The 26282-nt window shown below is 51.1% G+C and overlaps 1 protein-coding gene across 1 annotated transcript in view; it reads left to right on the top strand.

The window, feature by feature from the left end:
- LPIN1 (lipin 1) overlaps positions 1–26282 on the top strand; it is a 115552-nt gene that overhangs the window by 73320 nt on the left and 15950 nt on the right. The window contains exons 3-9 of the mRNA XM_044659246.1: positions 10396–10596; positions 22654–22749; positions 23058–23350; positions 24336–24461; positions 25235–25342; positions 25730–25859; positions 26002–26259. Coding sequence (XP_044515181.1) covers positions 10396–10596; positions 22654–22749; positions 23058–23350; positions 24336–24461; positions 25235–25342; positions 25730–25859; positions 26002–26259 — 1212 coding nt within the window. The remainder of the gene's footprint in view (positions 1–10395; positions 10597–22653; positions 22750–23057; positions 23351–24335; positions 24462–25234; positions 25343–25729; positions 25860–26001; positions 26260–26282) is intronic.

The raw sequence follows: 26282 nt of genomic DNA, 5'->3' as shown, positions 1-26282 counted from the left end.
TGCAGGACCTGCTCCGGTGTCTGAACCCCACCTGGGACATTCGGGCCCACCGACAAAGGGTTACCTCCCTTCTCTCCCCCTCCCCCTTCTTTTCCCTCCATTTCATATTTACCCATAAAGCCACCCCGAGGAGCCCAGCCCTACAGCTCACCCAAAGGCCCTTTACCTCCCCTGGCCCGCCCCCGCCCCTCCCGCCTGCCCTGCGGGGTTTGTCCGAGAACGGCACCCGGTCGCGGCCCCGAGCCAAGCTCTGCAGCCCAGCCTCGCGCAGCCCCGGCGCCCCGGCGCCGCCGGCCCCCGCGCTCCCCCCTAGCGCCCCCCCACGCACATCTGGGCTCCACCTCTGGGCGGTCGGCGGCGGCGCGGAATTGACAGCTTCTCCCTCAGTGTTTGCATACAAAGAGAAGCGCTCGGGCCGCTAGTGCGGCGGCCTGGGGCGACCCCGGCTCCGCATCCCGGGACCGGCCCGACCCGAGCCGGGTAAGGCCGCGGCCGGAGGTCTGGGTGGCCTGGGGAAGGGGGCGCCAGCCGGGCGGCGCGTGTGCGGGAGTGTGTGTGAGTGAGTGTGCAAGTGACGAGGTAACTGACGGGGCCGGAGAGGGGGGCGTCGGGGACGCGGGTTGGAGGCGGGGAAGGAGGGAGGAGGCGAGACAGGAAGAAGCGGCCCTGGAGAAGCCGCCGCTGAGAGGCCGGGAGGGAGAAGGACGGAGAGCCGAGCTCCCTGCTCTGCGCCCCTTCCTGGAGCCGAGGCCGAGGGATTCGGGCACTGAGCCTCTGGCCCGGCCTGGCTCTGGCTCTGGCTCTGGCTCTGGCTCTGGCTCTCTCCTCTCCTCGCCCTCACCTCAGTCCCTGCCTCCCTTGGCTGTGGCTCCTTCTCCGACTCATTTGACAGACAAGGAAACTGAGGCCGGCAGGGTGCAGGGACTGGCCCAGGGTCCCCCAGCCAGGAAGGGTCTGAGGCCTGGCTTGACCCCCGGACCTCCTGCCCCAGGCCTGGCTCTAGCGATAATGGTGGGGGGGGGGAGGGGAGGCAGAGCCACTGGTTTCCCTCCTGACCTTAGATAAAGAAAGGGCTGGAGCTGAGAGGTCCCAGATCTGAGGCGAGCTCGAACCCAGCACTCACTTTTTTCAGGCCTTCTTGTTAGTTTAGGTGGCCCAGCGGGCCTGGGCAGAAAAGCCCCAGTTCAGATCCTACCGCAGATCTGGCCACAGGACGCCAGCCATATCGCTCAGCCTCTACCTGCCTCAGTTTCTACTTCTGTACACTGGGATAATGCCACCATCCTAGCTGGGTGGCCCTGGGTGAGTCCCTGAATCCCTGTTGGCCAGCCCTGATGGCTCTTCTGCCTTGGAACTGATAGGCGTTGTTGATTAAGATGGAAAGGAAGGGGTTAACACCCCCCCAGAAAAAAGCCAGGCTGAAGGGGACCCTAAAGGTCCTCCCAGGGCACGGCCTGCCAGGCTCTCTGGGGGAGGCTCCCGGCCACGGAAGCTCCCTTCCCCAATGCCGATTTGCCTCTGGAATGCTGGCTGGGGCTTTGGGGCCTCGGCCTTGTTACCCGGCTCTCCCCGGCTCTCCCTCTTGCCGGGTCTTTGCCGCCTCTCAGGCCGCCTCCTGGCAGGTGACCTTTCTGGGGTTCCTGCGGGCTCTGCTCCTGGCATGGAGAAGGGCAGAGGGGAGACGGGACTCGGCTGCCCGTCCACCATGGCCTCGGGCCGGGCCCGTCTGGCCAGCTGGCTTCTGGGATCCGTCTCCGGACCTTTATCTGGGAATGGAGGCGTCCTGTTGGCTCTCCCTGCTGGAGTCACAGAAACGTGAACTTGGAGCCTCAGTTGACTGATCGGTGAGGCGGGGACAGCCGCGCTGGGCACCGAGGAGAGCTTGTTGGGGTCCGTGCCGGGACGCCCACTCGGACGGGCCTGAGCCTGCTCTGCCCAGAGCGATGGGGGGCCTCCTGCCCCTGCCCTGTCCAGGGACGGACGCTGCCCCGGAGCCCCGGCGGCCTCCGAGCCTGCGACTGGCCGAGCTCCCTCGGCAGCAGCGGCCAGACCACCGGCTCCCTGGACAGGACACTCACCGCCTTCCCGCCCGGCACCAGGCGCTTCTCTGCCTCGCCACGAGCCGGGCCGGGGCTGCCGTTATCCCTGTTTCCCAGATGGGGAGACTGAGGCACAGAGACCGAAGAACCCCACAGCCAGCCAGTGCGAGGAACAAACCCGGACTCGGTGTCCTGCGCCCCGGGGTTGTGGAGCCGCAAGTGCGAGGCCCCTTCTGGGCTCTGGGATGAGGAGGAGGAAGGACAACTGGAAACGTAGAGTGGCCTCGAGCCGTACCAGGGAGCTTCCGTCTGCCTGCCGACGTGTCTGTCCAGCTGTGCATCCTGTCATCTGTCTGTCTGTCCATCCATCCATCTGTCTGTCCCTCCATCTATCCATCTGTCTGTCCATCCCTCTGTTCGTCCATCCCTCCATCCGTCTCTCCATCCACCCGTCTGTCCCTCTGTCTGTCCATCCATCCACTTGTCAGTCTATCTGTCCATCCCTCTGTCCGTCCCTCCAGCCACCCGTCCATCCTTCTGTCTGTCCATCCATCCACTTGTCAGTCTATTTGTCCATCCCTCCGTCCGTCCCTCCGTCTGTCTCTGCATGCTGATTGTCACAGTAGCTCCGTCCGGTGGGGGCTCTCATCGTGCCCATTTTACAGCCGGGAGCCCCGCGGGGTTCGGGCCGCAGTCTGTGGGGGCCACAGCGAGGCCCCTCCCTGCCTCCACGGTCCGCTTCTGCCTCGGTCACGATGACTCAAAGTGTGTTTTCTGTCTTTTGGGTCCTTTTAGCCGCGGCGTCAGGTCTTGGGTGGACGGTGTCGGGCCGGACGTGAGGGTTGTTCAAAGTTGCCACAAGGATGAGGCTGCCCGGGGGGCCCTGACTGCTTCCCCCCTTCGCGCCCCCTCACGTTGGGGCAGCCTGGCATCATCGCCCCCCCCCCCGCGCCCCTCGGCACGTTCTGACCTTCTGTTCGAGGCTCCCCTCGGCGCTGACCGTCTGTTCTCCGGCCTCTCCGGCCCTTCTCTCTCCTGGGCGCCGTTTAGGCCGGATTCTGTCCCGCCGCCTCCCCGGCTTTCCTGGCCCGGACCCCGAGGTCCTACGAGCCTTCCCCGGCCTCCCCTCTGCCCGCCACTAGGCATAGAGGAAGTGCTGCCCGGCGTGTGCCAGGCCCAGGCCAGCCGGCCTCTCCCTCTGACATCCTGGATTCTGGCCTCCAGGGGGCTTCCTAGCTCGGACGTTGGACGGGGGGGAGAAGGGGGGCTCCTGGCTCCGGCCTTCAAGGCCCTGACGCCTTTCCTAGCCTGATGTGTCCAGCATAAGGGCTGGGTCTAGTCCGGCTCCTCTCCTGGGTCTTAGCCCCGAGGCCGTCTCCTCCTCCAGGGAGCGCTCCCTGGCTGCGGCCTCACCTGGATTCCCGACACGCTTCCAGGGTCACCCGTTGGCTGGCTGCGGGATAACAAGGGGGGGGGGCGTTAGACCCTTCCAGGGGCCCCCCCCAGACAAGCAGACCCAACAGCCCCAACCAACAGGTGGGGAAACTGAGGCCCAGATGAAGAAAGAGTGTTTTAGGCTCACCACCAGGCCAGTGGGCAGATGGCTCAGCATGGATACTGGACCCCGTCCAGCCCCGGCCCCCAGGCTCGGGACCCCCCCTACATAGTCCTGGGGGGGCCAGGCTTTGGGTTGGAGCCGGGGAGCCAGCAGAGACCGTCTGGGGCTCCTGGGGAGGTGGACAGGGAAGCCAGCCCTCGGGGCCTGGCCCGGCCCCCATCTTCCAGTCACTCATTCAGCAAGCTCGTACTTTGTGAGGGAACCCCGAGAGGCAGGAGCCCCCCCAAAACCCAGCCTCTGTCCTCCAGGAGCTCCTGGCCGCAGAGCCCCCCCCCCCAATGTATATATGGAGAGAGACGGAGAGAGGGAGAGACACACAGACAGACAGACAGAGGGGGGCTGGAAGCTAATCTCGGGGGGCCTGGCCGGAGCCGGACATCTCTCGGAGCCGGACGCCCGCAGGCCGTGGCCACACTAACTGCTGCCGCTTCTGTCCTAGCTGAGGGGGAATCTTGCGGCGGCGTCCGCAGGAACTTAGGCCGGGCGCCTGTGGCCGCCCCACTCGGGCCCCCGAGACCCACCGAGGAAGCTGCTGAGGCCGGCCGGACGGGCCAGGAGTGCGAGCGGCGCCCGGGCAGCAGGTGACGCCCCTGGAGAGAGCCGGGTGGGCGCGGGCGAGGCCCGGGTGGGGGCGGGGGGCCTCGATGGTGCCTTCTTGTCACGTCCTCATCCTCAGTGAGGCTGGGCCCGGCCTTTTGGGGTGTTCCTCGCTCGAGGGGTTCCCACCTCTCGGAGTTGGGGGACGCCATGAACCGCCTTCAGGGGGTCGGGAACTCCAGGTGTGAACCAGCCCTCCACGGCACTGCCCCCCAGGGATTGGTCTGGGAGGGGCCGCAGGGGGGCTGTGTGCCCGGCACCGGGCAGGGACTGTCTGTGTCCCCATTTTACAGCTGAGAAAACTGAGGGCCAGAGAGGCAGGACAGTTTGCTCCTGGGGATCTAACCTAAATTCGAATCCAGGTCTTGCCCTAACGTTGGGCCCTTCTCCTCTGTCCCCACCTCGCCTTCTTGGGTCCAAGAGGGGCTGCCTAGGCCGGGCACCAGCATCCTGTGAGGGTCCTGCTCTGACCCGAGCTCCCGGCTCATGTGACCTGCCCGGACCCCGGGCCAGGATGGGCCGAGGCATGGTTTGAGTCCAGTCGGGCCTGGCGGCGTCTCCCTGGGCAGGAGGTGGCCGGGCCAAAGTCGGGGCCTGCTGGACATCCTTGTGTTTATCAGCTACATCCTGCTGCGTCTGCTCTGCCTCCTCTGGCCTAGGTGTCCCCCCAGGTGCCTCCTCCACCCCTGAGGTGCTTCACTCCTCCCTCAGGTACCCCCCCCCGCCCCTCCTCCCAGGCCCCCTCAGAAACCCCTTCAGGCTCCCCCCCCCAGCAGGCAGGGGGTCCAGTTAGGCCAGGGTGACCCAGAGAGAGCTGGGCCCGGCCTGAGCTGTTATGGCGGAGCGAGGCCCTGAGAGGCTCTGGGGAAGGCTCCGGCCCTGAAGGCCAGCCTGAGGAGCGCAGACGGCTGTCTTGGACCTTCGGGGTCTGGCACCACCCATGGCGGCACCAGCAGCCTCATTTGTCTCCATGGAGTCCCCTAGATGGCCCCACAGGCTGGGGGGGGCACTCAGGAAAAGGCTTCTCCCTGCCCCCTCCCCCTGGGGTTCAAACTGCCTCTGAGACCTTCAGGAAGGGGTGAAGAAGTGCTTCTGGCCCCGTGGCTGTCCGCCAGCTCATGATCTCCTGTGGCTACAAGAGAACCGAGTCCTTGGAAGAGTCACTTTATCTCCCAGGCTACTTCGCTCCCTTTGGGGAGTGGGGGAGAATCCCTTCACCCCGCCCCTGCCCCTCGTGGGCCCCCTTGTTGCGGGGTGGGGGGTAATCAGTGCGTCTGGTCTGAGCCCTGTTTTGGGCTCCTTTTGTGTTCTGACTCTGTGTGTGCCCGTGTGTGTGCCCGCCTCCGCCTGTCCTCTTCGGTGCTGCCGGGCCCCGCCACTACCTCTCGCTGCCCCGTCCAAAGGGGCGAGGCTCTGGAGCTTGGCCGTTGTCTCTTTGGTGCTGCTGGCTCGGGAAGGCTCTGCCCAGTGCCCAGAGGGGCCCCCCGGCAGATGTCCTTGGGCAGGGGGTGAGGCTGCCGTCGGCCTGTTTTTGATGGGGCAGTGATGGCCAGCCATTCCCTGGGCTGTGAGCATCCTGCCCGTCGGGGCTCCTTGGCACCTGGGGTGGCCCTTTATACAGCAGACGCCAACTCGACACTTGTGGCGAGATCGTGTCCGAAGTTGTCAGAGGCTTTGTTTGGTCTTTGGGCAAGGATTGTGCCCAACTCTCCATGACAGCACGGGGAGTTTTCTTGGCCGTGATGCTGGTGTGGTCTGCCCTCTCCTTCTCTAGCTCACTTTATAGGTGAGGAAACAGAGGCAAACGGGGGGAAGTGACATGTCCAGGATCTCTTAACTAGTAAACGTCAGAGGCTGGGTTTGAACCCACAATGATGAGTCTTTGGAAAGGATTGCTCATTCCAATTAAATCATACATTCCTGATTTGAAATAGGGAAGACTCGGGTTCAAATCCTGCCCTACCCACTTAACTGGCTCTATTTCCCCTTGGGACGTCACTTATGCTCTGGGAGCCTCTAAAATCTCATCTGTAAAATGGGTGTAATAGTAGCAATAGCCGCCTTCCAGTTGTTGTGTGGGTCCAATGCAAGGATAGACAAAACACACTTTGCTGTTATTTACAGAATAATAAATGCTTTTCTGACTGATGTCCGGACTAGCCTTGGTTCTGTGGCCCAAGTGCCCTTGGTACCGGTACTGAGGCAATTCTCTTTGTAGTCTCAGCCCTCCGGGGCACCGAGAGGCTTTACAGAGGAGATCGGGCTGCCACATGACCTGGGGAGAGGGGCCAATGGGGGAGAGGCTGGCGCCAGCTCTAATGGATTCTTTGGTTTCCCCAGAAATGAACAGGAACGGCGTTCATAATGCAGAGGAACCTACAAGTGGATCCTGGGCAAAGTTAGTTTTTGTCCTCCTGGAGAGCTGGTTGTTAAATGTCGGCTAGCCCTTGCTAGCATGCCCTAGCTAGGCTCATCCCCAAGAGGCTGCCCTAGGCCCCTGGAGGTTCACGTTTGGGGTCATGTGTGTGGAACGGGGGAGGAGGGCAGCCCATGCCATCTGGCTGCCTTTCAGGCGTCACATAATTCAGAGATTTCAGAGATTTTGTGGAATTTTGGTGCTGGCAGGGCACTTAGAACTCAGAACATAGAGCATTTGAGCTTGGAGGAGGGACCTTTCAATGTGGAAATGGAGATCTTGGAGCCTCAAACCCAGAGTCCAGCATGGAGGGGCCTCAGAACTCAGCCCATCAGAGCCAAGAGAGCCCCAGAGATGGTTGGTGCCATCATCCCCATTTTACAGATGAAGAAATGGAGCCCTAGAGAGAGAACTCGAACCTGAGGCTCCCCACTTCCCTGGCCAGGCCTCTGTTGGAGACTTCCCCAAAGGGCGGAGGCCAACGGAAGCTCAAGGCAGACAGGCACCACCCGCTGCCCACAGGCAGCCAGTTCTGGGGATCGAGGTCCCCAGATTGACGCGTCTCTTGGTTCACAACACATTGCCTGATGCACCCCAGAGTTCTTCTGCTGGAAATTGAAGCATCCAGTTTTGCTCTGAACATTCTTCTTATCTCAAGTGACTCCTGATTGGACTCAAATTCTTCTTTCCTCCAAACAAATTCTGTTCTGGGTGTCCTGAGAGAATACACAGAGGCAGCAGAGGGGAAGGATGGAACACCCACACCAAGATGGTCCCGGAGCCACTGGGCTATTGTGTGTGTGGTGTAAACTGAGGCAGCTCATCAGCCTGAGAGTTGGGCCATGGCCTCCCTCTGACACACAGTTTCAATAATCAGTGCCGAGAGAGGCTTATCTGTGGCTTCTGCTTTTCCAGTGAACCAAAGTGAACTGATGAGTGTCCAGGGGAAGCTGGGCCGAGGCTGACCACCCCCGGACACTCCATCTCGTATCTTTGTGAAAGCTGCCATCTGGTGGGCCTCCCCATCCCCCGAGAGCCTGCGAGTGGTGCTGGGGAAGGCAGGGGGCCCGCATAAGAAGTGGAGGTCACAGCATCTACATCCAGGGGACTTCCCCGAAGAGCTGGGAGTCTTGGCAGGCCCCAGGCACCATATTGGTTAGATCCGTGGTGGGGAAAGTGAAGGGAAAACCACCCAAATGTCTGTGAGGTTTTTTGAATCTCTGGCTAGTCTTCAGGACAGAGAGGTGGCAGCTTCGGAGCATTCTGGGCACCGCAGCTGCCCAGGGCCGGAACACAGAGGGAACTTGGGGGCCTCTCCTGGGCTGGACCCCCAAACCGAACCATGTTGGCATGAAAAGTCTTCCCAATAAACAACCTTCTTTCCTAGCCAGCGCAGCCCCACAGAGCGAACCTCCTCCCTGGGCTCCTCAGTTGAGGATGTGGGCTCCAGGAGAGGGTCTCTGGGCTTTGGTCCTTCTCTTTGCACTGACCAGAGCTCCGGGGTTTGTTTCTCGAGGTGGCCATCCTGCTGATGATGGTCATCATTTGAGAGCCTCTCTGCCTGTTCTCCAGCTCACACAGGGGCCGTGGTGTTACTTCTTGTGGTATGGTCCCATTCCATCACGTCCATGAGCCACAGGTCCTTGAGCTGTTCCCCAGCAGAAGACCCATCCTCCTTTCCCAATGTTTGGCCGTGGTGAAAAGAGCATCTATAGGTCTTGGGACACAGAGGTCCTTTCCCTCCTCCTTTAATCTCTTTGGGGTATAGGCCTAGTGTGGTACGACTTAGTCACTTCTGTGGCAGCATTCCGAATGGCTTTCCAGAAGGGCTGGACCCATTCACAGCTCCATTTACAATGTACTCATAGGCCTATTTTCTGGCCTTTCATCATTCCCCCAATCTGATGAGTGTGAGGTAGAACCTGAGAGTTGTTTTAATGGGCATTTCTCTCCTTTTGGGTGGTTTACAGCATTTCCCAACTTCATTGTTCGGAAAATGGCCCATTCCTGCCCTTTGGTCATAGTTCTCTGGAGGTTGTCCTCAGCCTTGTATGCCGGAATCCATTCCTTCGCTATCGCGGAGAGGAGGTTCTTCTCAGAGAAGCTTGTTTTTTCATTTGTTTCCTAATCTTTGCTCCTTGTATTTATTTGTGTAAAAAGTCTTTAAATGTTCTCTAATTGAAATGGCTCCTTTGTTCATTTAGAATCCTCCCTACAACTCATTGAGTCCTGAATTCTTTTCCTCTGTGCCTGGTGTCCAACCATGAACACTGTCTCTCAACTGTAGTTTCATGTGTAATGTGATGGTAGCCCCCAGGAAGAGGTCCAGGGAATGCTTAGGGTCCAGAGGAAAGACAGATCACTCAGATGAGGGGGCATCACGGAAGGCTTCTTGGAGAAGGCAGCCATGAAGGATAGGTAGAGATGAAGGGGATGCAAGAGGTCATTCCATATTGAGGAAGGTACATGAGGCAAGATAGGAACACTTTCCTTGGTGGGAACCAGAGAGCTGTTGGGATTGCAAATCCACCCATCAGCCAACATCTGCAGTCAATCTGGGGTCTCTAGGTGGGCCCTGGGAGCAGTGCTGGAACATGGCGGCAACCACACTACACAAACCCTGCCCTCCCACCTGGCCTTGACTCCTCCACTTCCTGTCCTCAGTCCTGAACAGCCCCAAACCCCACTCTTCCCCATCAATCACTGCCCCAGAAACACTGGGTCAGGAGGGGCCCAGCCAGACTTCCCCTGTGCCTCATTTTCCCTTCCGTGTTATACCTCTAATTCACCAGCTTCCTTGTCTCCTTCCACTTTCCATTCTGGGTTCCCCCATATGTGATGTCCTTCCCAAGGAGAATGGAAGCCCCTCAGGGCAGGGGCTATCTTGGGCTTATCACTAGAGCTTTGTATGGAGGGTGTCTGGTGTATGGCAAGCCTTCCCCATCTCCCTCCTTCCTTCCTTGGTTATCTAACTTTTCTGTTTATCTCTGTCATCCATCTGTCCCATCCATCCATCCATCCTTCCATCCCATTTGTCCATCCGTCTGTCCCAACCATCTATCCATCCTTCTGTTAAATCACCTATCCAGCTATCCGTCTATCTTGTCTATGTATCTATCTATGTATGTATCTATATATTTTTGTATCTGTCTGTCTATCTGTCTGTCTATCTATCCATCCATCTTTTCATCCATCCATCCATCCTTCTATCGTATCCATTCATCTAGCTATCAATTTACCTATCATTATTTACCAAACCTCTTAAATATTTGTATTTATCCCACTGTCATCTGTCTGCCTGTCTGTCCATCTACTTTTCTATACATCTGTCAACTTGTGTGTGTTTGTGTGTCTGTCTCTGGTGTCTGGTATACAGGAAGCAGTGTGTGTGCATGTGTGTGCATGTGAGTGTGTGTGTACAAGCACCATAGTGGATGGGCCTCTGGACTTGGGATCAAGATGACCTGAGAACAAACCCTGCATTAGATGCTCACTAGTTATGTGAGCATGTAACCTCTCTCGGCCTCAGTTTCCTCTTCTGTAAAATGGGAATACTGAGAGCTCCTTCCCACTGGGGAAGCAGGTCGGGGTGGTAGGAGAAGGGAGATGGATGGATCCGTTCTCGGTCTGGCCCTCGGTGTGGTCGGGGTAGTCAGCCATGTAGGGCTCGGGCTGAGGCCATCCCAGCAGAGGTCACTCAGGCCATCCCTATGTTTCCCCTGCAGGCTCAAACCATGAATTACGTGGGACAGTTGGCCGGCCAAGTCTTTGTCACGGTCAAGGAGCTCTACAAGGGGTTGAACCCTGCAACGCTGTCCGGCTGCATCGACATCATCGTGGTCCGCCAGCCCAATGGCAACCTCCAGTGCTCGCCCTTCCATGTGCGCTTCGGGAAGATGGGGGTGCTGCGATCTCGGGAGAAAGTGGTGAGTGGGACCCCATCATGGGGCATGGGGAGGCCACAGTCTAGCACAGAGAGGCCTCAGTGCACAGGGGCCGGCTTCGAGTCCCTGCTCTGCCCTTTCCTGGCCTCCTGGAAGTCATCCAGTCTCTTCCTGCCTCATTTTCCTGATCCATGAAAGGGGATCATCTCAGAGCCCTTTGAAGGCCTCTCAGGCTTGTTTGGAGGAAAGTCGGAGCAGAGATGAATCCGAGAGGGTGAAGCTTCCCAAGTGGATGTGTGGTGCCATTATGGATGGCTCTGCAGTATAGGATTTAAATTAATGTCCAATATTCCAAGTGTCATATTTTATAAAGTTTATTAATAATCACTAGAAGTAAAGGAATAAAAAGGTAATTATCTAACAAAGTAAGACCACATGCCCAAGCTCTCATTGCCTATTTAAGAGCCCGCTCTACCAAAGCCACATCAGGAAGATGAGAGCAAGGCGGGGCTACACCAAAGTTATATCTTCCCTACGTCAGCATGGAACATGAGGAGAGTGGGGTGCTGGGATTTATAGTTTTTAGGGTAACAGATGCTAATTAATTACACAATCCCCCCTGTGATTCCCATGGAAAACGAGCATGTAGAAATCTCCCAGATTTACATGCTTAGTTTCCTCATAGAATCAGTACATATAACTAGCTTACATCTCTAAGAGATCTACAACTAGAGGTACATACAATATTGCACTTTCTAAGTGGAAATTACAGTAATTTGGGGACAAAAGGTAAGTAAAAAAGAAAACCGAACCAATGGTAGGTGCATTGACCAAAAGCCAATAAGGGGCAGTCCCCTTTGGCATAAAAGTGTACATTCAAAATAAATGCATTCAACCCCCCCATAGTTCAATTTCATTACATCCTAAAGTTCATAATGGATCCTTTGGTGCAGTGTGAGGTTTCTGCAGCCATCTCCATGGTGCCTTCTCCAAACAGTTCACTTTCTGGGTTCAGGAAGATAGCAAGTTTATAATCCTAAAATTACTCTTAAACAAGAACAATTTTTTTTAATTAGGATTTTATGACAATTATACAATCCCCCTGAGGAAAGTGTTGACAAACACACAGATCACCCTAAGATACATGGATGAGTTCTGAGGTATGTGAATCAATTGAAAAAGGAAGCCAAAAACATAAAAAAACTCAAATAGAAGAAAAAAATCAAAATTAAATAGTATATAAAAATTCTGAGTAGGCAAGAATAAGTCTATAACAGGTCCTAGAATCAGAGCCCAGTAAAGTGATTCATGTCTCACAAGCCTGTAGGACCATTGCAGCAATATGTACCTACCCAGTTAGCAGCCAGGACTACAGAAAATTGCTGCACTTATGAAAGACAGAAAAGGGGCTAGATTTTAGAAGCAAATGGGAAATAGCACTCCCAAGCTGATTTTACCTTTGCTCTGAGGGATATGGGAACTGTTGTGAGGAAGATTAGATTAGCTAGTGATTAGGAATTAAGTTGTACATATCAGGAAGGAGCTGGAGCTGGGAATTCCAGGTTGGAATGAAGGAGCAGGAAGAAGTGACTTGGCCCTGAGTGGGACTCCATTAGGGGTTAACATAAACTGTGGTTAGCCCTGGGAGCACAATAGAGCCAAGATGGTAGCCACACTTAGGTACTTGTCAAAATGTGGCACTGGGAAGACCTGCATCTGAAGTATGTCAAAGAGCCACAAACTCGAACCTCAAACAAATCCTGTCTTGGCACAGATTCTAGTCAATCCCACTGGGATTGGTTGGTCTTCTTTGACCTTGTGCTTCTTGGCAATGTATAATGGCTCTCTTGTGGAACCTTCTCCTGGAATCAGACACAATCTTTAATCAAAGTCTCATAATATTTAACAATTAGTGGCAGGTTTTCATAGTCTAAAACTTTTGGATATGCATTAATATTAGAGCAAATGGATATTTTATACTTATATTAGTGCAACATCAAAAAACCATTAATACTGGTGTTACAATTAAAAATGAAGACTGATATAAATATAGAAATTAGTATTTTAATTAAAGCCATGCTGATAGGGATAAAGTCATTAGACCACGCGCTTGTAAGAATTCAAACTGCCGCCCCAGCCATTATTGTTACCTCTGCGAGCTCAGGTAGCTAAAGAGGAAGTTCAAAGTCACTTCCCCCTATTTAAAACAGTCCCTCACCTTGAATACGTAATCCAAAACAGGAAACCCGTTGGACCACGGGAAATGTAGTTTTTAAGGTCCCCACGTGTCCATAGAAAATATATATATACTTTTAAATGGCATTTCCCAAATTCCAATTTTATAATTCCCCCTGGGATCCGGCAAAAAAAAAAGGTTGGTCTTTTTTCTTCGCTGGATCCGTAATCATAGACAACTTCTAAAATTTTAGGAATTTGGGGGATAAAAGAAATAGATGAACAAATGGATAAAACTAACCGCATTGACAAAAAACCAATTTGGGGGCAATCTCCTATTGGTATATTAGTGTACAATTAAAACAATATACAACTCAATTCCAACTCCCCATAAATTCAATTAACTGCACCCCAAAGTTCAAATTTGGTCTTCATGGTACAGTGAAGGTTTTTCAGGCATCTTCATGGTGTCTTCACTAAATGGGTTCATAGTCTGGATTCTGGGGAGATGGCAAGATCCTTATGCTGAAATTATTCTCAAAAGAATTTAAACTTTACATTATATATTATAAAACATACATTTTCTTCTAAGAATTATACATTGGTAATATGTCCTTCAAGTACAAAAAATGAGAGAAAAAAAGAAAACTCAAATACTCTATTGAACATTCAAGGGGGGAAAATAATAAAATCCAAAAGGTGAAATCAAAGATATGTCTGGAGTCCTTATGTATAGGTATGGAAAAGAAGGCTGAGCACAAGTCTATTACTGTAAAGTATGTAGCTGTGCTAGGAATAGAAGAAATGATAGTATTTATATTGGAGACTACAGGGTGTCTCTTTATAACATGATTGTTCACTGCCCTCAAATCCTGGACAAATCGATAGAGATGCTTGTCATCAGGCCCCAATTTTGGCTTTTTAACAGGCAGGATTGGAGTATTATATTCAGATTTACAGGGAATTATGATGCCTTGGTCAATTAGTGAATTTATCACTGGAGTAATGCCCTCTATTGCCTCCTTCGAGAGAGGATACTGAGGAATGGAAGGAGGTGGGCTAGATTTTGTTTTAATTTGGACAGGGACAGCTGATTTAAGTATGCCAACATCAGAAGGTGATGTGGCCCAGAGAGACTCAGGTATATCTGTTGGGATTTCAAAAGTGGGAGACCCCTGTTTCTCATGACTGTCTGAAAGGAGCCCAGGAAGCAAAGTTAAGGATTCCTCAGGCAATTCCAGTGACATAGAGCCATCTGGAGAGCAATTTATTGTGGCTTTAAGCTTGCATAAAAGATCTCTCCCCAACAAATTTATAGGGGAGCCAGGCATCAATAGGAAAGAGTATTCCACATTTAGGGGCCCTACGGCTACTGTTCTAGGGGAGAGCTTTGGTACCATTTGGGTTTTCCCTGATACCCCCACTACACTTATTGATCTTATGGAATTGCCATATGGGTCTGGTGTACTCTTCAATACAGATCTGGAAGCTCCAGTGTCCAGAAGACAGTCATAATAAGCTTTACCAACCTTTAATGTTACATAAGGCTTGTCAGTATGGGGTGGGGCAGTGGATGGGGACAATGGGCAGTTAGGCATTAGGGTCTGGAAAATCAAAGGTTGTATCCTTTGATCCCTGTGCCTCCCCCCTCCCCCCTATAAGGATAAAAAATGATAAAGGCTGCAATAAATATATAAATTAGTATTTTAATTAAAGCCATGCTGATAGATAAAGTCATTAGACCACGTGCTTGTAAGAATTCAAAACTGCCGCCCATGCCATTATTGTCTCCCATCTCTTCCCGAGTCTGCTGGCCAAGAGGCCACTCCCCCCAACCCAGGAGATTTTAAACTGTTCAGTGTGGAGACGTAGGCGTCCCCACGCCCAAAGAACCGGAAACGGAAACCCGTTGGACCATGGGAAATGTAGTTTGATAATTTCCACGTGTCCATAGAAAATATATATACTTTTAGATGGCATCTCCCAAATTTCACTTTTACAATTCCCTGTGAGGTCCGGCAAAAAAAAGGTTAGCCCTTTTTCTTCGCTGGACCTGTAAAAATAGACAATTTCTAAAATTTTCAGGAATTTGGGGATAAAAGAAATAGATGAACAAATGGTTAAAATTAGCCGCATTGACAAAAAACCAATTTGGGGGCAGTCCCCTATTGGTATAACAGTGTACAATTAGAACAATATATACAACTCAATTTCAACTCCCCATAGTTCAATCAACTGCACCCCAGAGTTCAAAATTTGGTCTTCATGGTACAGTGAAGGCTTTTCAGACATCTTCATGGTGTCTTCACCAAACAGGTTCATCGTCTGGATTCTGGGGAGATGGTAGGATCCTTATCCTGAAATTATTCTCAAAAGAATTTAAACTTTACATTATAGATTACAAAACATACATTTTCTTCTAAGATTTATACAATTCCCTGTGAAATTACTCCTAAAAGAGTTAAATATACATATATTTTTACATTATCGAATTTTAAAAAACTTAACAGATATCCCCCTAAGGTAAATCTTAAACACACCTTTTTTTTTAAAAAAAAAAGTACCTCAGGTCTGCTAAGGATGAGTGGCTGAGTCCTGGGGGTTGTATGAAGTCAATTGGCAAAATAAAAAGAATAAAATTCAAGAAAAAAGAAGAAAAAATTAACTTGTGAATGAAATGTAAAATGTGCAAAAAATGTAGGGAAAATAAACTTAGACCTTTGAATGAAGGCCTAATTAAAGTGAATTCAGCAGTTTGCAATTACCCATTCAGGGCCAGGACTTAAGGAAAATGTCTCTCTGATCTGGCTTATCATCAGCTTTTCAGGGAACTGAGCCAAATAAATAACCTATCTTAAGTGCTTTCTAGGAATCTAAGTCGATGGGACCCACGTCCTCTAAAGTTTTAGAAAAGACTGGGACTCCAGGACTCAAACCCCAATTTCCAAGTCCTAAAGTATTGGCATAGAACTCTGCAATTATGCAGATCTTAGTCAGTCAAGTCTCTGACCATGTGCTTTCTTTAGCACTATTAACAGCTCTCATGTTCCCTTTTTGTAGAATCAGACAGAAAGGCATTTAATCACAGTCCTATAGGCTCAGGTATTTGCTGTAGAATCAGAAAAAGGATAAATAATGATTATATATGTTCTTCCAGTACAAGATGAGAAAAGGGAAAAATCAATTGCTCTAATAAAAAAATGTTTTAAAAATCAAATATATATATATATATATATAGCTTAGAACTAGAAGGGTTATGTTACCCCAAAATGAGATTTTCTGTGAGAGAAAGTGGGTTTTACAAAATAGCAGATTCACAATGCGCATTCAAATAGAGTACCATTATTTCCAATAGCACATTTTAAAACAATAAACAGTGATGTTTAAAATTATATACTTGTTACAACTTTTAAATCTTGGCTAAGAGTTTCTCAACAAACTCTGTTATTGCTTCCATAGCAAAATCTGATATTTTAAAAAGAAACCTTCTGGTCTAAATTATCCTCAGATTAGAATATACAGGAGCTCCTTGGCTTCCTGTTTTAAAAAAAATCCTGGGTAGGAAATGCTTCTACCCATTTAAGGCAATAATTTCTCTTATAATAAAATATATAAAATCTTTATCCTTTAAGACAACAATTCTTAAGGATTTAAAGTAAGACCTCTTGTAAAATTACAAGGTAATTCTCAAAGCATGGAAACTTTCAAGGTTTTTTTACAATTACCAAGACAGAATAAATTTTAAAAGACATGTGCTCTTATAAATACAGTATACATAAGGCAAGTTACAACATAAAAAATGTGTAGGAAATATAATGTGAGTATTAGAGTAACAAGCTGGTCAAAACCTCGTACCAGTTCTAATAGATTTTTTTTTTTATTATTTGGGAGTTACAATAAAATCAAACAGAATTAATCTAGCAGCCACAAACTTCATTAACTTAAAATGATTCAGTGCAACAGGAAAATCAACGAAATAAGCAAGATTAATTTACAAAAGTGATTAGCAAAATACAGTAAGATACAAATCTCTTTAAAACAGAAATAAAACACATTCAGTTCTGAGGTTTAAAAGTTCACCCCTTATTCAATTTAAGGTTCTTTTGATTGAGTTCTGCTGAGTTTAAGGAGCTTTTTTTATAATCAGTCTTTGCTCTCAGTTTAAAGTTCTGAGCAGGTATGGGGGTGAATAGGCCATGCGGCCGATTAAGGGTAAACGCTAGGTCCACGTGGTGTCGGGTCATGGGCTCAGGGCTAAAGAAAAACTTAAAGTCAGTTTTGTAGAAAATCCCACGTGTAGAGCTTGTGTGGGTTGGGGTTGCCTAAATTAGGTCTTTAGGGAAACACCTGGAAGGCTAGAAATAGGGAGAAAGGGGAATATACTACCAAAATCTTTAGTGACAGAGCTGAAGCAGTCTCTGGAGATCGAGATCTTGGCAAAGGCAGCAGCCAGGGTCATGGATGTTGGGGCTCGGGGTTCTGGAACTAGCAGGATTAGCAGCACCAGCGACAGGATCAAAGAAGAGGCACCGGGACGCTTGCAGGCTTGTGGCACAGCAGGAATGGAGATCAGCAGCAGAGGCACACTGGCTGGGCTCTGGCATTTTAGTTTCACAGCCAAAAGCCAGAGTCGGCTGGCCTGACCACCCAAGGTGGTTTTGGCTGGACTGGCTGGCTGAGTCCCACCTGAGGCAAAAACGTGCTGTTGCTTTTAGCAAAAGCATGGCAAGGAAAGCCACTTTCCTTTTTAAAAAAAGTGCTCAAAAAAGCTGAGTCAGACGGCCACAAAGCAGGCATGGCTATCATTTCTGAAAGGCTATCTGGAAAATTAAGAATTCGATTTCCAAACTTCGTAAGGTTGCCAAGTTTATAAGGATAAAAAATAATTATGACTGATATATTAATATAAATTAGTATTTTAATTAAAGCCATGCTGATAGATAAAGTCATTAGACCACGCGCTTGTAAGACTTCAAAACTACCACCCGCGCCATTATTGTCTCCTGTCTCTTCCTGAGTCTGCTGGCCAAGAGGCCACTCCCCCCAACCCAGGAGATTTTAAACTGTTCAGTGTGGAGACATAGGCGTTCCCACGCCTAAAGAACCGGAAACAGAAACCCGTTGGACCACAGGAAATGTAGTTTGATAATTTCCACGTGTCCATAGAAAATATATATACTTTTAGATGGCATCTCCCAAATTTCACTTTTACACCCCCCATAAACCTTCATAATCTTTGGGTAGGCCCATGGGCTCCTCCTTGAGGGGCAGTAGCACCCTGGGTGGTTCAGGGCCGAGCTCCACTCAAGATATATTGCTCTGGATTCATTTGGTATGAGTTATCAATTGCCTGATCCATATACCTAGATCTGTTACTAGTCCTAAAGTCACGATCCCTGAAATCATTGTTTCCATAATCGTTATTATTTCTATAATTTCTATAATCATTTCTATAATTGTTATTATTTCTATAATTACAATTATTTCTAAAGTTGTAATTTCTGAAGTTATTATTTCTAGATACCTGATTCCAAATCCTACAGTTCATCATTACATGACCCCTTCTTCCACAGAAATGGCATATAAAGGGGCTGAAAGTTAGATTCATGGAGAGGGGCAATATCTATTGGTTTAGTAGCAGACTCTTGTAGTTGTTTTTCAACTCTGTCAATTACAACAGTCAGTTAAGGAGTCTAGTCTCTTATTAAACATGTCCATATTCTTTTTAAATATGTCCAATAAACTATTACTCTCTTCCTGTTTCTCTTTATGGTTGTTAAAGACATAAACAGCAGTTCTCCTTAACTCATCAAGGTCCATTTCGGGCCATGTAGGGCAATTTGTTTTAAAATGATATACAATCTCTTTACAAGAGTTATGGACAAATGTTCCTTTATTTGCCTTACATCTTTTTCAACAGAAAGGTCAAGTTCCATGTATCTATTTCCTATTTCAATGAGCCTGTCCATGAATTGGGAGGTTGTCTCATCATCATATTGTATAATGCTTTTAAATTTGGGCCAGGCCTGAGGTTTCTCAGCACATGCTCGCATTGCTCTTAGAAGGGCACCCCTAGCAAGATGTAAGTCTGAGTAGTCTTTGCGATCATTATACTGCCAGTTAGGATCTTCAGATGGCCAGCATACTGCATTGCGTCCTCGGGGTTTGTTAGCATGGGCGAGAATTTTAGTCCTCTCCTGTTCCGTTAGGAGAGCCCGGAGCAATTTTTCTGTGTCTTTATACGTGGGATCATAATCATAGAAAATATCCTCAAATTTTTTTATTATTGTTAAAGGTTCTTCCGTGAAGGACGGGCAATTTTCTTTGAAATCTTTTATGTCCTGGCTCGTGAAAGGCTTATATTGTTTCAGTGTGACCACATCCCCATTGGGTGCTATTGTGGACACTTCTTTTAAGGGAAAAAGGCCTGCCCAGGAATCATTTACTGACTGTGGGTAGGCCATGTTAGCCAGGAGTTGCAGAGCATGAGCAAATTGGTTTAGAGTGCGAAAGAAGAGTTTCTGTACCTGAGATATAGTAGAGGGACCTGGTATTCCTATGTTAGAGGAAACAGGATTGCAAAAATCAGGCCTGTTTTGGGGAGAATCCTCTTCTGTCGTTTTAGTTTGTAAGTGATACACTACCTGGTTCAATTGAACTTGCATATTGGCTTGCATTCTCCTTATTTGTGACTATCCAACCCAGAATAAAAAGAAACCTACAAACCACATAGAAACAAGGAAGTAATCAAGAACACTATAAGTTCCTAATTGGGCAAAAACTGCAAGGGTTTCTCGTAGAGTAGCATTTATACTGCTGAACATTGTGATTTAAAAAAGGCAGATTAAAGGGAAGTGGAAAACAGATAAGTTTTAATGTACATATTTATTTATTTATTTATTTATTTATTTAATTTGGGGTTAGGTGCATACTAAAGGGTATTGTATATTATTTTTTATGGTTTTGCTTGAAAAAATTAATTATAATTTATTCATGTATATTAAATATTATAATTTGTTTATAGTATATAGTTTATAATTATATTAAATTTGTAAAAAATTTTTTAAAATATTAATCTAAATTTTTTTTAATTAAAAAATTTTTAATGCCTTTATTTATTTATATAATTATGTGGTGTTGTTACTCAGCAGGAAGAAGGGGGGAGAAACAGAGAAAAGGAGAAAAAAAAATTTTTTTGCTCTCTATTGACCTCTGGTGGCTAAGTGGTCACATTACAGCAGAGAAGGGTAGGAGTAGCAACCAAGGGGTGTGACTATGTTTGCCAGAAACCAAAATGGAGGATATGGCTACAAAACAGGGCAGATTCGCTCTAAAGCCTTCAGAATCAGAAACTGGGGGTTGAAGTAATTATCTTGCTTATTTTTAAACCCCAGTTGGGCAGGGAAGCTAGAAAGCAGGCTGGGGTGGCTGAAAAAAGGTCAGGACCTCCCTACACCAAGGCAAAAAGCCCAGCAGAGGTTAGGGGTTTCTGCAAGGTAAAAGGCTCTTTCTCGCGCAGGGGCTAGAGGCTGTGGGGTGTTTTAAAGCTTTTCAGTCACAGGAGTAGCAGGCAGGTCAGCCGGACAGTCTCAAGAAGGTCCGTAGAAGCAGGAAACCGCAATAGTAAATAAAACAGCTTAAGTCTGGTGCTGGCTGCCGCTTGGGGCTGAAAACAGCCGTAGGTTTTAAAACCTCGCCCGACCAGGCAGTCAAGGGGCAGGAAAAGCGCTTGGAAGGCGCTGGGAGGCTGTAGGGTCTGAGGAACCAGCACAAGGGTGGAGTGGGTGAGGAAGGCGTGTGAAAGAAGCCTGGGAGGGAAAATGCATGGATTGGGGGAAAAAAATGGGAGGCAGCCGCTCAGCAAAGGTTTTAAAAAATAAACCGCAGAAAGCTCTGCTGCTGGGGGAGGGTAGGGGGGGAGGCGCAGCTGGGAACTATTTTTACAGGGAGTCCGAAAATCCCTTCGTTAGGTTGCCAACTGTGGGTATTGAAATTAATATTCAATGCCTCCAAAGTATGATATTTTTAAGGATTTTATTTAAAGAGCTGGGGAAGAGTCTTAACTCACCCTTAACCACGCCGCCTCCTCTCCAAAAGGTCCCGACCCCACACCCACCACAACCATATCAAAAACAGCCCGCGAAACCCACAACCAATAGGAAAAGGCTTAAGGAATTAAGGGTATGGTGAAAGGAAGTTTGGGTAATGTCGTTTTAAAAGGGGTACAAGGTCTTTTCAACTTTACACTAAGATAAGAGCACATTTAATGACAATAGCAAACAAACCCACTATCATTACGATTCACATGTCTATAGCCACTGAAGCTCATGGATACTTGTCACAAGTTCTCCAGATCTAGCAACTCTTTCAACCTTGGCTGAGGTATTTTTAACAGTCTATTATTGCCATCATTCCAAAATTTGGCAGAAGAGCCTAGAAAAAACACAAACTCTGTACTGCTAATCAAAACCTTTTGGGTCTAAAATGTCACCAAGAATCTAGATCATTCTAGTGGAAGGGTAAGAGTAAGCTGAAGAATTACAAAGATAAAAAATCATTTAGAAGCTACTAGGCTTCATGTGAAATGCCCCCTCTCATGGGCTATTCAGGGGTACCACACCCCCTAGGAAAACCTTTATCACCTCCCTCCTCTGTCATGAGACTACAACAACCATAAAAGGCATGTCTTTATGTCCCATCCATTGCAATGTGGAGGCGAGGGCTACAATAGTGAAAATCACTTCAGACGTCTCATCCATTACATTTTTATAAATGCGGAGGTGGAAAATATAATAGTACTACAGCACTTCACTTCAGCTACTAAATGGACTCTTTACCTCTTGTTACAAAAAACTCAGAGGTTGGCAAATGATCAGTCAGAGGTGGTGGTGCTCCTGGATATCTAAAAATCATTTCTGAAGGCCCCTTAAAATAAGTTTAAATTTTTGGGTCATTACATTTTCCAAAGGTTGTATACAGGTTGTAACCAGTTTGATGGAGTCCATCCATCATCATCTCTGTGACAAAACAAAGGCCATTTAGGTAACATGTAACCTCGATGGATCTGGTGACAAACCTAGCATCCATAAGGACCTAATGGTTTTGTCATGGAAAAGAGTTTGTGCAAGTTGTTTATGGATTTTTCAATGGTATTTTCCCTAGTAAAGTCATATGGGGAGGTATAAAGATAGTAGGATGGTGCAAATAAAAACAGTGTAACAGAACATAGAGCTAATAGCCAAAACACAGTAACTGAAAGTGACAGAGTAACAGAATAGATGAGATTAGATCAATATGTGAACTTAACAAACAAAATTAAATCTTAAAACAATCAGTCAATACAATATATGCAATAGGACACAGGCACTGAATTCAAGAGCCCTTTTTTTCCCCCCAATTCTGATGGACTTTTTTACTATTTGGAGGAGAACAAAACTGAAAGAGTTAACTATGGAGTGTGAAAAGGCTTAAAAATTCACCTCCAGACTCTGTAAGGTTCCTTCCCCTCCCTAGTATCATCATCCTTCTGGATTTCTTTGGTCATACCTCTAGGGTTCTCCCTACCCACACTGAACATAGTGTGGATGAATCCCCTATTGGATGTGTGGCAGAGACTGGGCAGGCCAAAATGGCAAGAGGCTGTACGGAAAAGAATTTCTCCCCTGAATCTCAGGATTACTCAAGCTAATGACAAGGACAAGGGCACCCACAAAACTTTGAGTTGTGTGAGCTCTGTCATGCTCCCCCAGAATGGGAGCTGTTTGAGATAGGCAGGAAACTGGGACATGTTTACGATTCTCCTTATTAAATCAGTTTGACCAGGAGTTAAAACCTCACAAGACCAGTCAGCCCGTGAATGGTCTCCTTGAGCCCCGGCCTCCAGCCTAAGGCCGCCAACTCCATGGATGTGTTTGCTCCCCCCAGGTGGACATTGAGATCAATGGTGAGAGCGTGGACCTGCACATGAAGCTGGGGGACAATGGGGAGGCCTTCTTTGTGCAGGAGATGGACAACGGCCAGGTGAGTGCCCGCAAGGCACACAGCTCAGTGCTTGCATATGTATGGGCCAGGCAGGTCACCTAGCCAGGCACCGAGCTCTGTGCACGTATGTATAGACGTGTACGTGGATGTGCCCATGCAGTGGCTAGGGGCAGACGTGTACATGCACATGTGCAGATAAACATGTCCTCCATCACACACGGCTCTGCCCCTCCCATGACGGCACTGGACACGTGGAGATAAGCACCTCCCGTATGTCCGTGTGTGTGTGTGGTTTTCTCTGCGTCCCTCCTCTCCGTCCCCCCGACCCCGCTTGCCCATGTCCACAGGAGGTGATCCCCCTGCACCTGGCCACGTCCCCCATCCTGTCAGAGGGCGCCAGCCGCATGGAGGCCCAGCTGAAGCGCGGCGCCCTGGAGCGGGGGCGGGGGCTGGAGCCGGGCAGTGTGGCCCAGACCCAGGCGGCTGGCGAGCTGCTGAGTGTGAAGAAGCGGAGGAAAAGGAGGAGGAAGTGCCAGCTGGACAGCCTCAAGAGGGACGACGGCCTCCACACCTCGGAGGACGAGGACCTCTTCCCCATCGAGATGAGCTCTGATGAGGACCTGGAGCCACCACTGGACAGGTGAGTGGCTGGTCAGCCCTGGCCGGAACCCCTTCTAAGGAGCCACCAGACTGGTCAGAGGGTGGTCAGCCCTGGCTGGAGCCCCTTCTGGGGAGTTGCCAGAGGATAGGTGAGCGGTCGATCATCCTTGGCTCGAGCCCCTTCTAGGGAGCCGGTATGTACTGTTCCATCTCTGGGTGACCCGGGGATGGTTCTGGCCCTCAGCATTCTGGGCCCCTCTCAGTCCAATAGCTGCAGGGCGAATGTGGAGCTTTTGGTCTGTTAGTGCACAGCAGCTAACCCTTAGAGAGCGCCTTGATGGGGTTTCCATGTTTTATCCCTATGAACCCCTTATTGTCATTCCCATTAAATGGAGGAGAAGATGGAGTCTGGAAGAAAGGGGAGAGTCAGACATGCCAGAGGGCAGATTTGAACTCGGGGCTCCCGATCTTCCCCCTCTATTGAGTGTCTGGTTTCTTAATGACAACATGTGCCTTAGAGAGCTTTGAGGCTCTGGGAAGTGACCAGTGACTTGGGGCCCCCTCCCCGCTTCTTCCTATGAACCCCAAGACGGAGACCTTCTGAGGAGTTTGTTCCTGGGCCCTTTCCTGCTCAGGGTCTTGAGGACGGTCACCTGGGGGGACAGAAGAGGGGCTCAACCTTCTGTGGGCTGCAGCACCAGTCCCTCGAGGCTTCAGTGTCTCCTGCTAGGGGTGTCCTCTTGACCCCGCCAGACCCGTCCCCCAGGAATGCTCTCACACTTAGGGGCCTCCTTCACATTGAGCAGCCAAGCCTGGATTTGAGCCTGGCCCCAACTCCTCCAGCCCCTGAGAAGTGGGTCCCCTTCGGCCCTGACTGCCCCCTTTGGAGGAAGCTGGACACGACCCTTCATGGCTCAGGCCCGAGACTTGGGGAGTGGATGTTGGAGAGAAGGACCCCCCAGGAGGGCACACACAGTCCCAGCCTGCAGTGGGGGCCTCACGACACCCTGATTTCTCCTTTTCAGGGCACTCGTTCACGATGTGCCAACGTTCAGAGACGAAGCCCCCCTGGAAGGCCCTTCTCCGGCCCCGGGGTTCCCGCCCTCGCCATGTTACTCTAGCTCGGACAGAGAGTGGGCCCTTCCGCAGAGGTGAGCCCCTTCCCAGAGGGAGAAATGGGGGGACCGCAGGGAGCCCCGGGGCCTGTGCTGTGCTTTGAGGTGGTGGGGAGGCCAGATGGCTGGGTGACCCACCCCCATTTTTGAGGGAGCTTCAGGGGCGCCTCGAGGTCTGACTCATCCTCTGACAGATGTGGCGGGCCTGGGGGACGGGGCCTGGGAAGGTGGGGGAGAGGCCTGGGAGGGGGGGACCCGGGTCTCTGGCTCGGTGGCTGTGGCCTTCCTGCCCCGGGCGGCCTCTCCCCAGCGTGAGCCGCACGACCGGCCTTGTCCTCGGGAGGCATCCGAGGCCGGGCCGTGAAGCCGAGGCTCCTCTCGGTGGGTTCTAGCCGTCCCGGGCGGCGTGAGGACTCGTAGGCTGTGCCGGGGCCTTCGGAACCAGGCAGGTCTGGTGTCGGGCCCGCTGACGCGAGGAGAGGCCCGGCCCAACCTTGGGGCTGGGCACGAGAGCTTCCTCCGTCTGCCCCGGGAGGTGCACCGAGCCGAGCTTGGGCTGGGTCCAGCCCCTGCCGTCCGGCCCTCAGGGCGGGTTCCGGCCTCATCGCTCCTCGGGCCCATCCAGGCCTCTAAAGGCACGAAAAGAAACGGCCGGAGCGGCTAAGCCTGCCGTCACCATGTCGGGGGGTTCTGGGCTGGGGGGGGCATCCCAGGAGAGACGGCCGCCTCCCCCCGGGCCCCGAGGGCCCCCGTTCTTGCCCCTTGGCGGCCCTGACGGCCCCCTTCTCCCTGCATGTCCCGTGTTCCAGCGAGCCTCTCGACTGCAAGCGGCTTCCCCCACACGTGGCGGTCGTGGCGGAGGGCGGCCTCTCGAACTCGTGCCCGCCGCAGTCTTCCCATTTCCACTCCTCGGAAAGGTGAGGCGGCTGTGCGGCTGGGGGGGTCGGTGCCCGGGCGGGGCGAGGCGTCCCCCCCTCCTGCGTCAGGGCCTAGAAAGCCACCCCCGGCCCGTGTCCTGGTCGAGGGGCCGCTGCTCTGCCCTCTGACGCGGGGGCTGCTGAGGCGGAGGGAAGACCAAGAAAGACACACCTCAGAGCCTGGGAAGGGGCCCCCGAACCTCCCCAGGGGCCCCCCGATGGCCAGAAACCGCCCCTGGGCCCCCTTCTCGGAGCTGTGCTCCAGGGCCCCCCTCGGGGTCTGCTGCCCCCCCCAACTGTTATGCTCTGGATGTTCTGGGCCGGGGCGGGAGGGCTCCAGGCCAGACCCGCGGCCCGGTCGGTCACACGTCCCTCACTTCCGTCCAGTCCTTCGGCCTCTCGTCCGTCCACGCCCAAGAGCGACTCGGAGCTGGTCAGCAAGTCCATGGAGAGGGGCCTGCCGAAGAGCAACCCCGAGATGCTGTGGCTGTGGGGGGAGCTGCCCCAGGCGGCCAAGGTGGGGTTCCTGGGGGCTGGGGGGCTCCCTCGGGGTTGTTGGGGGGCTCCTGGGCAGAGGTACCCCTCGGGGCTCTTCCTAGGCAGGCCCAGGGGGTCCCCTCTCTTTGGGGTGACGCTCGCGCCGTGCTCTCCCCGCCCAGACGGCGTCTCCACATAAGGCGAAGGACGGGGCGAGCAGGAGCTTCTCAGAGAAGATGCTCTTCCGGGTCATCCAGAGCGAATCCTCGGAGACTTTGAGCGACGTGTCGCCTTCGGCGGGCCACGGCGAGGCCCTGAGCCCGGAGGACGGCCCGGCCCTGCCCGAGGCGCCGGCCGGAGCGGAGCACGTCCAGGACGTCTCGGGCGCCCCCCCGGCCCCCCCGGAGGGTCCCCCCACAGCCCCCCCTGCTGCCATGGAGGCCCCCCCCGCAGCCCCCCCTTT

This window comes from Gracilinanus agilis, chromosome 2 (assembly GCF_016433145.1).
Source record: "Gracilinanus agilis isolate LMUSP501 chromosome 2, AgileGrace, whole genome shotgun sequence".
Classification (NCBI taxonomy): Eukaryota; Metazoa; Chordata; class Mammalia; order Didelphimorphia; family Didelphidae; genus Gracilinanus; species Gracilinanus agilis.
The sequence above is the reverse complement of the archived record's forward strand: the minus strand, read 5'-3'. Positions and strand labels throughout refer to the sequence as shown.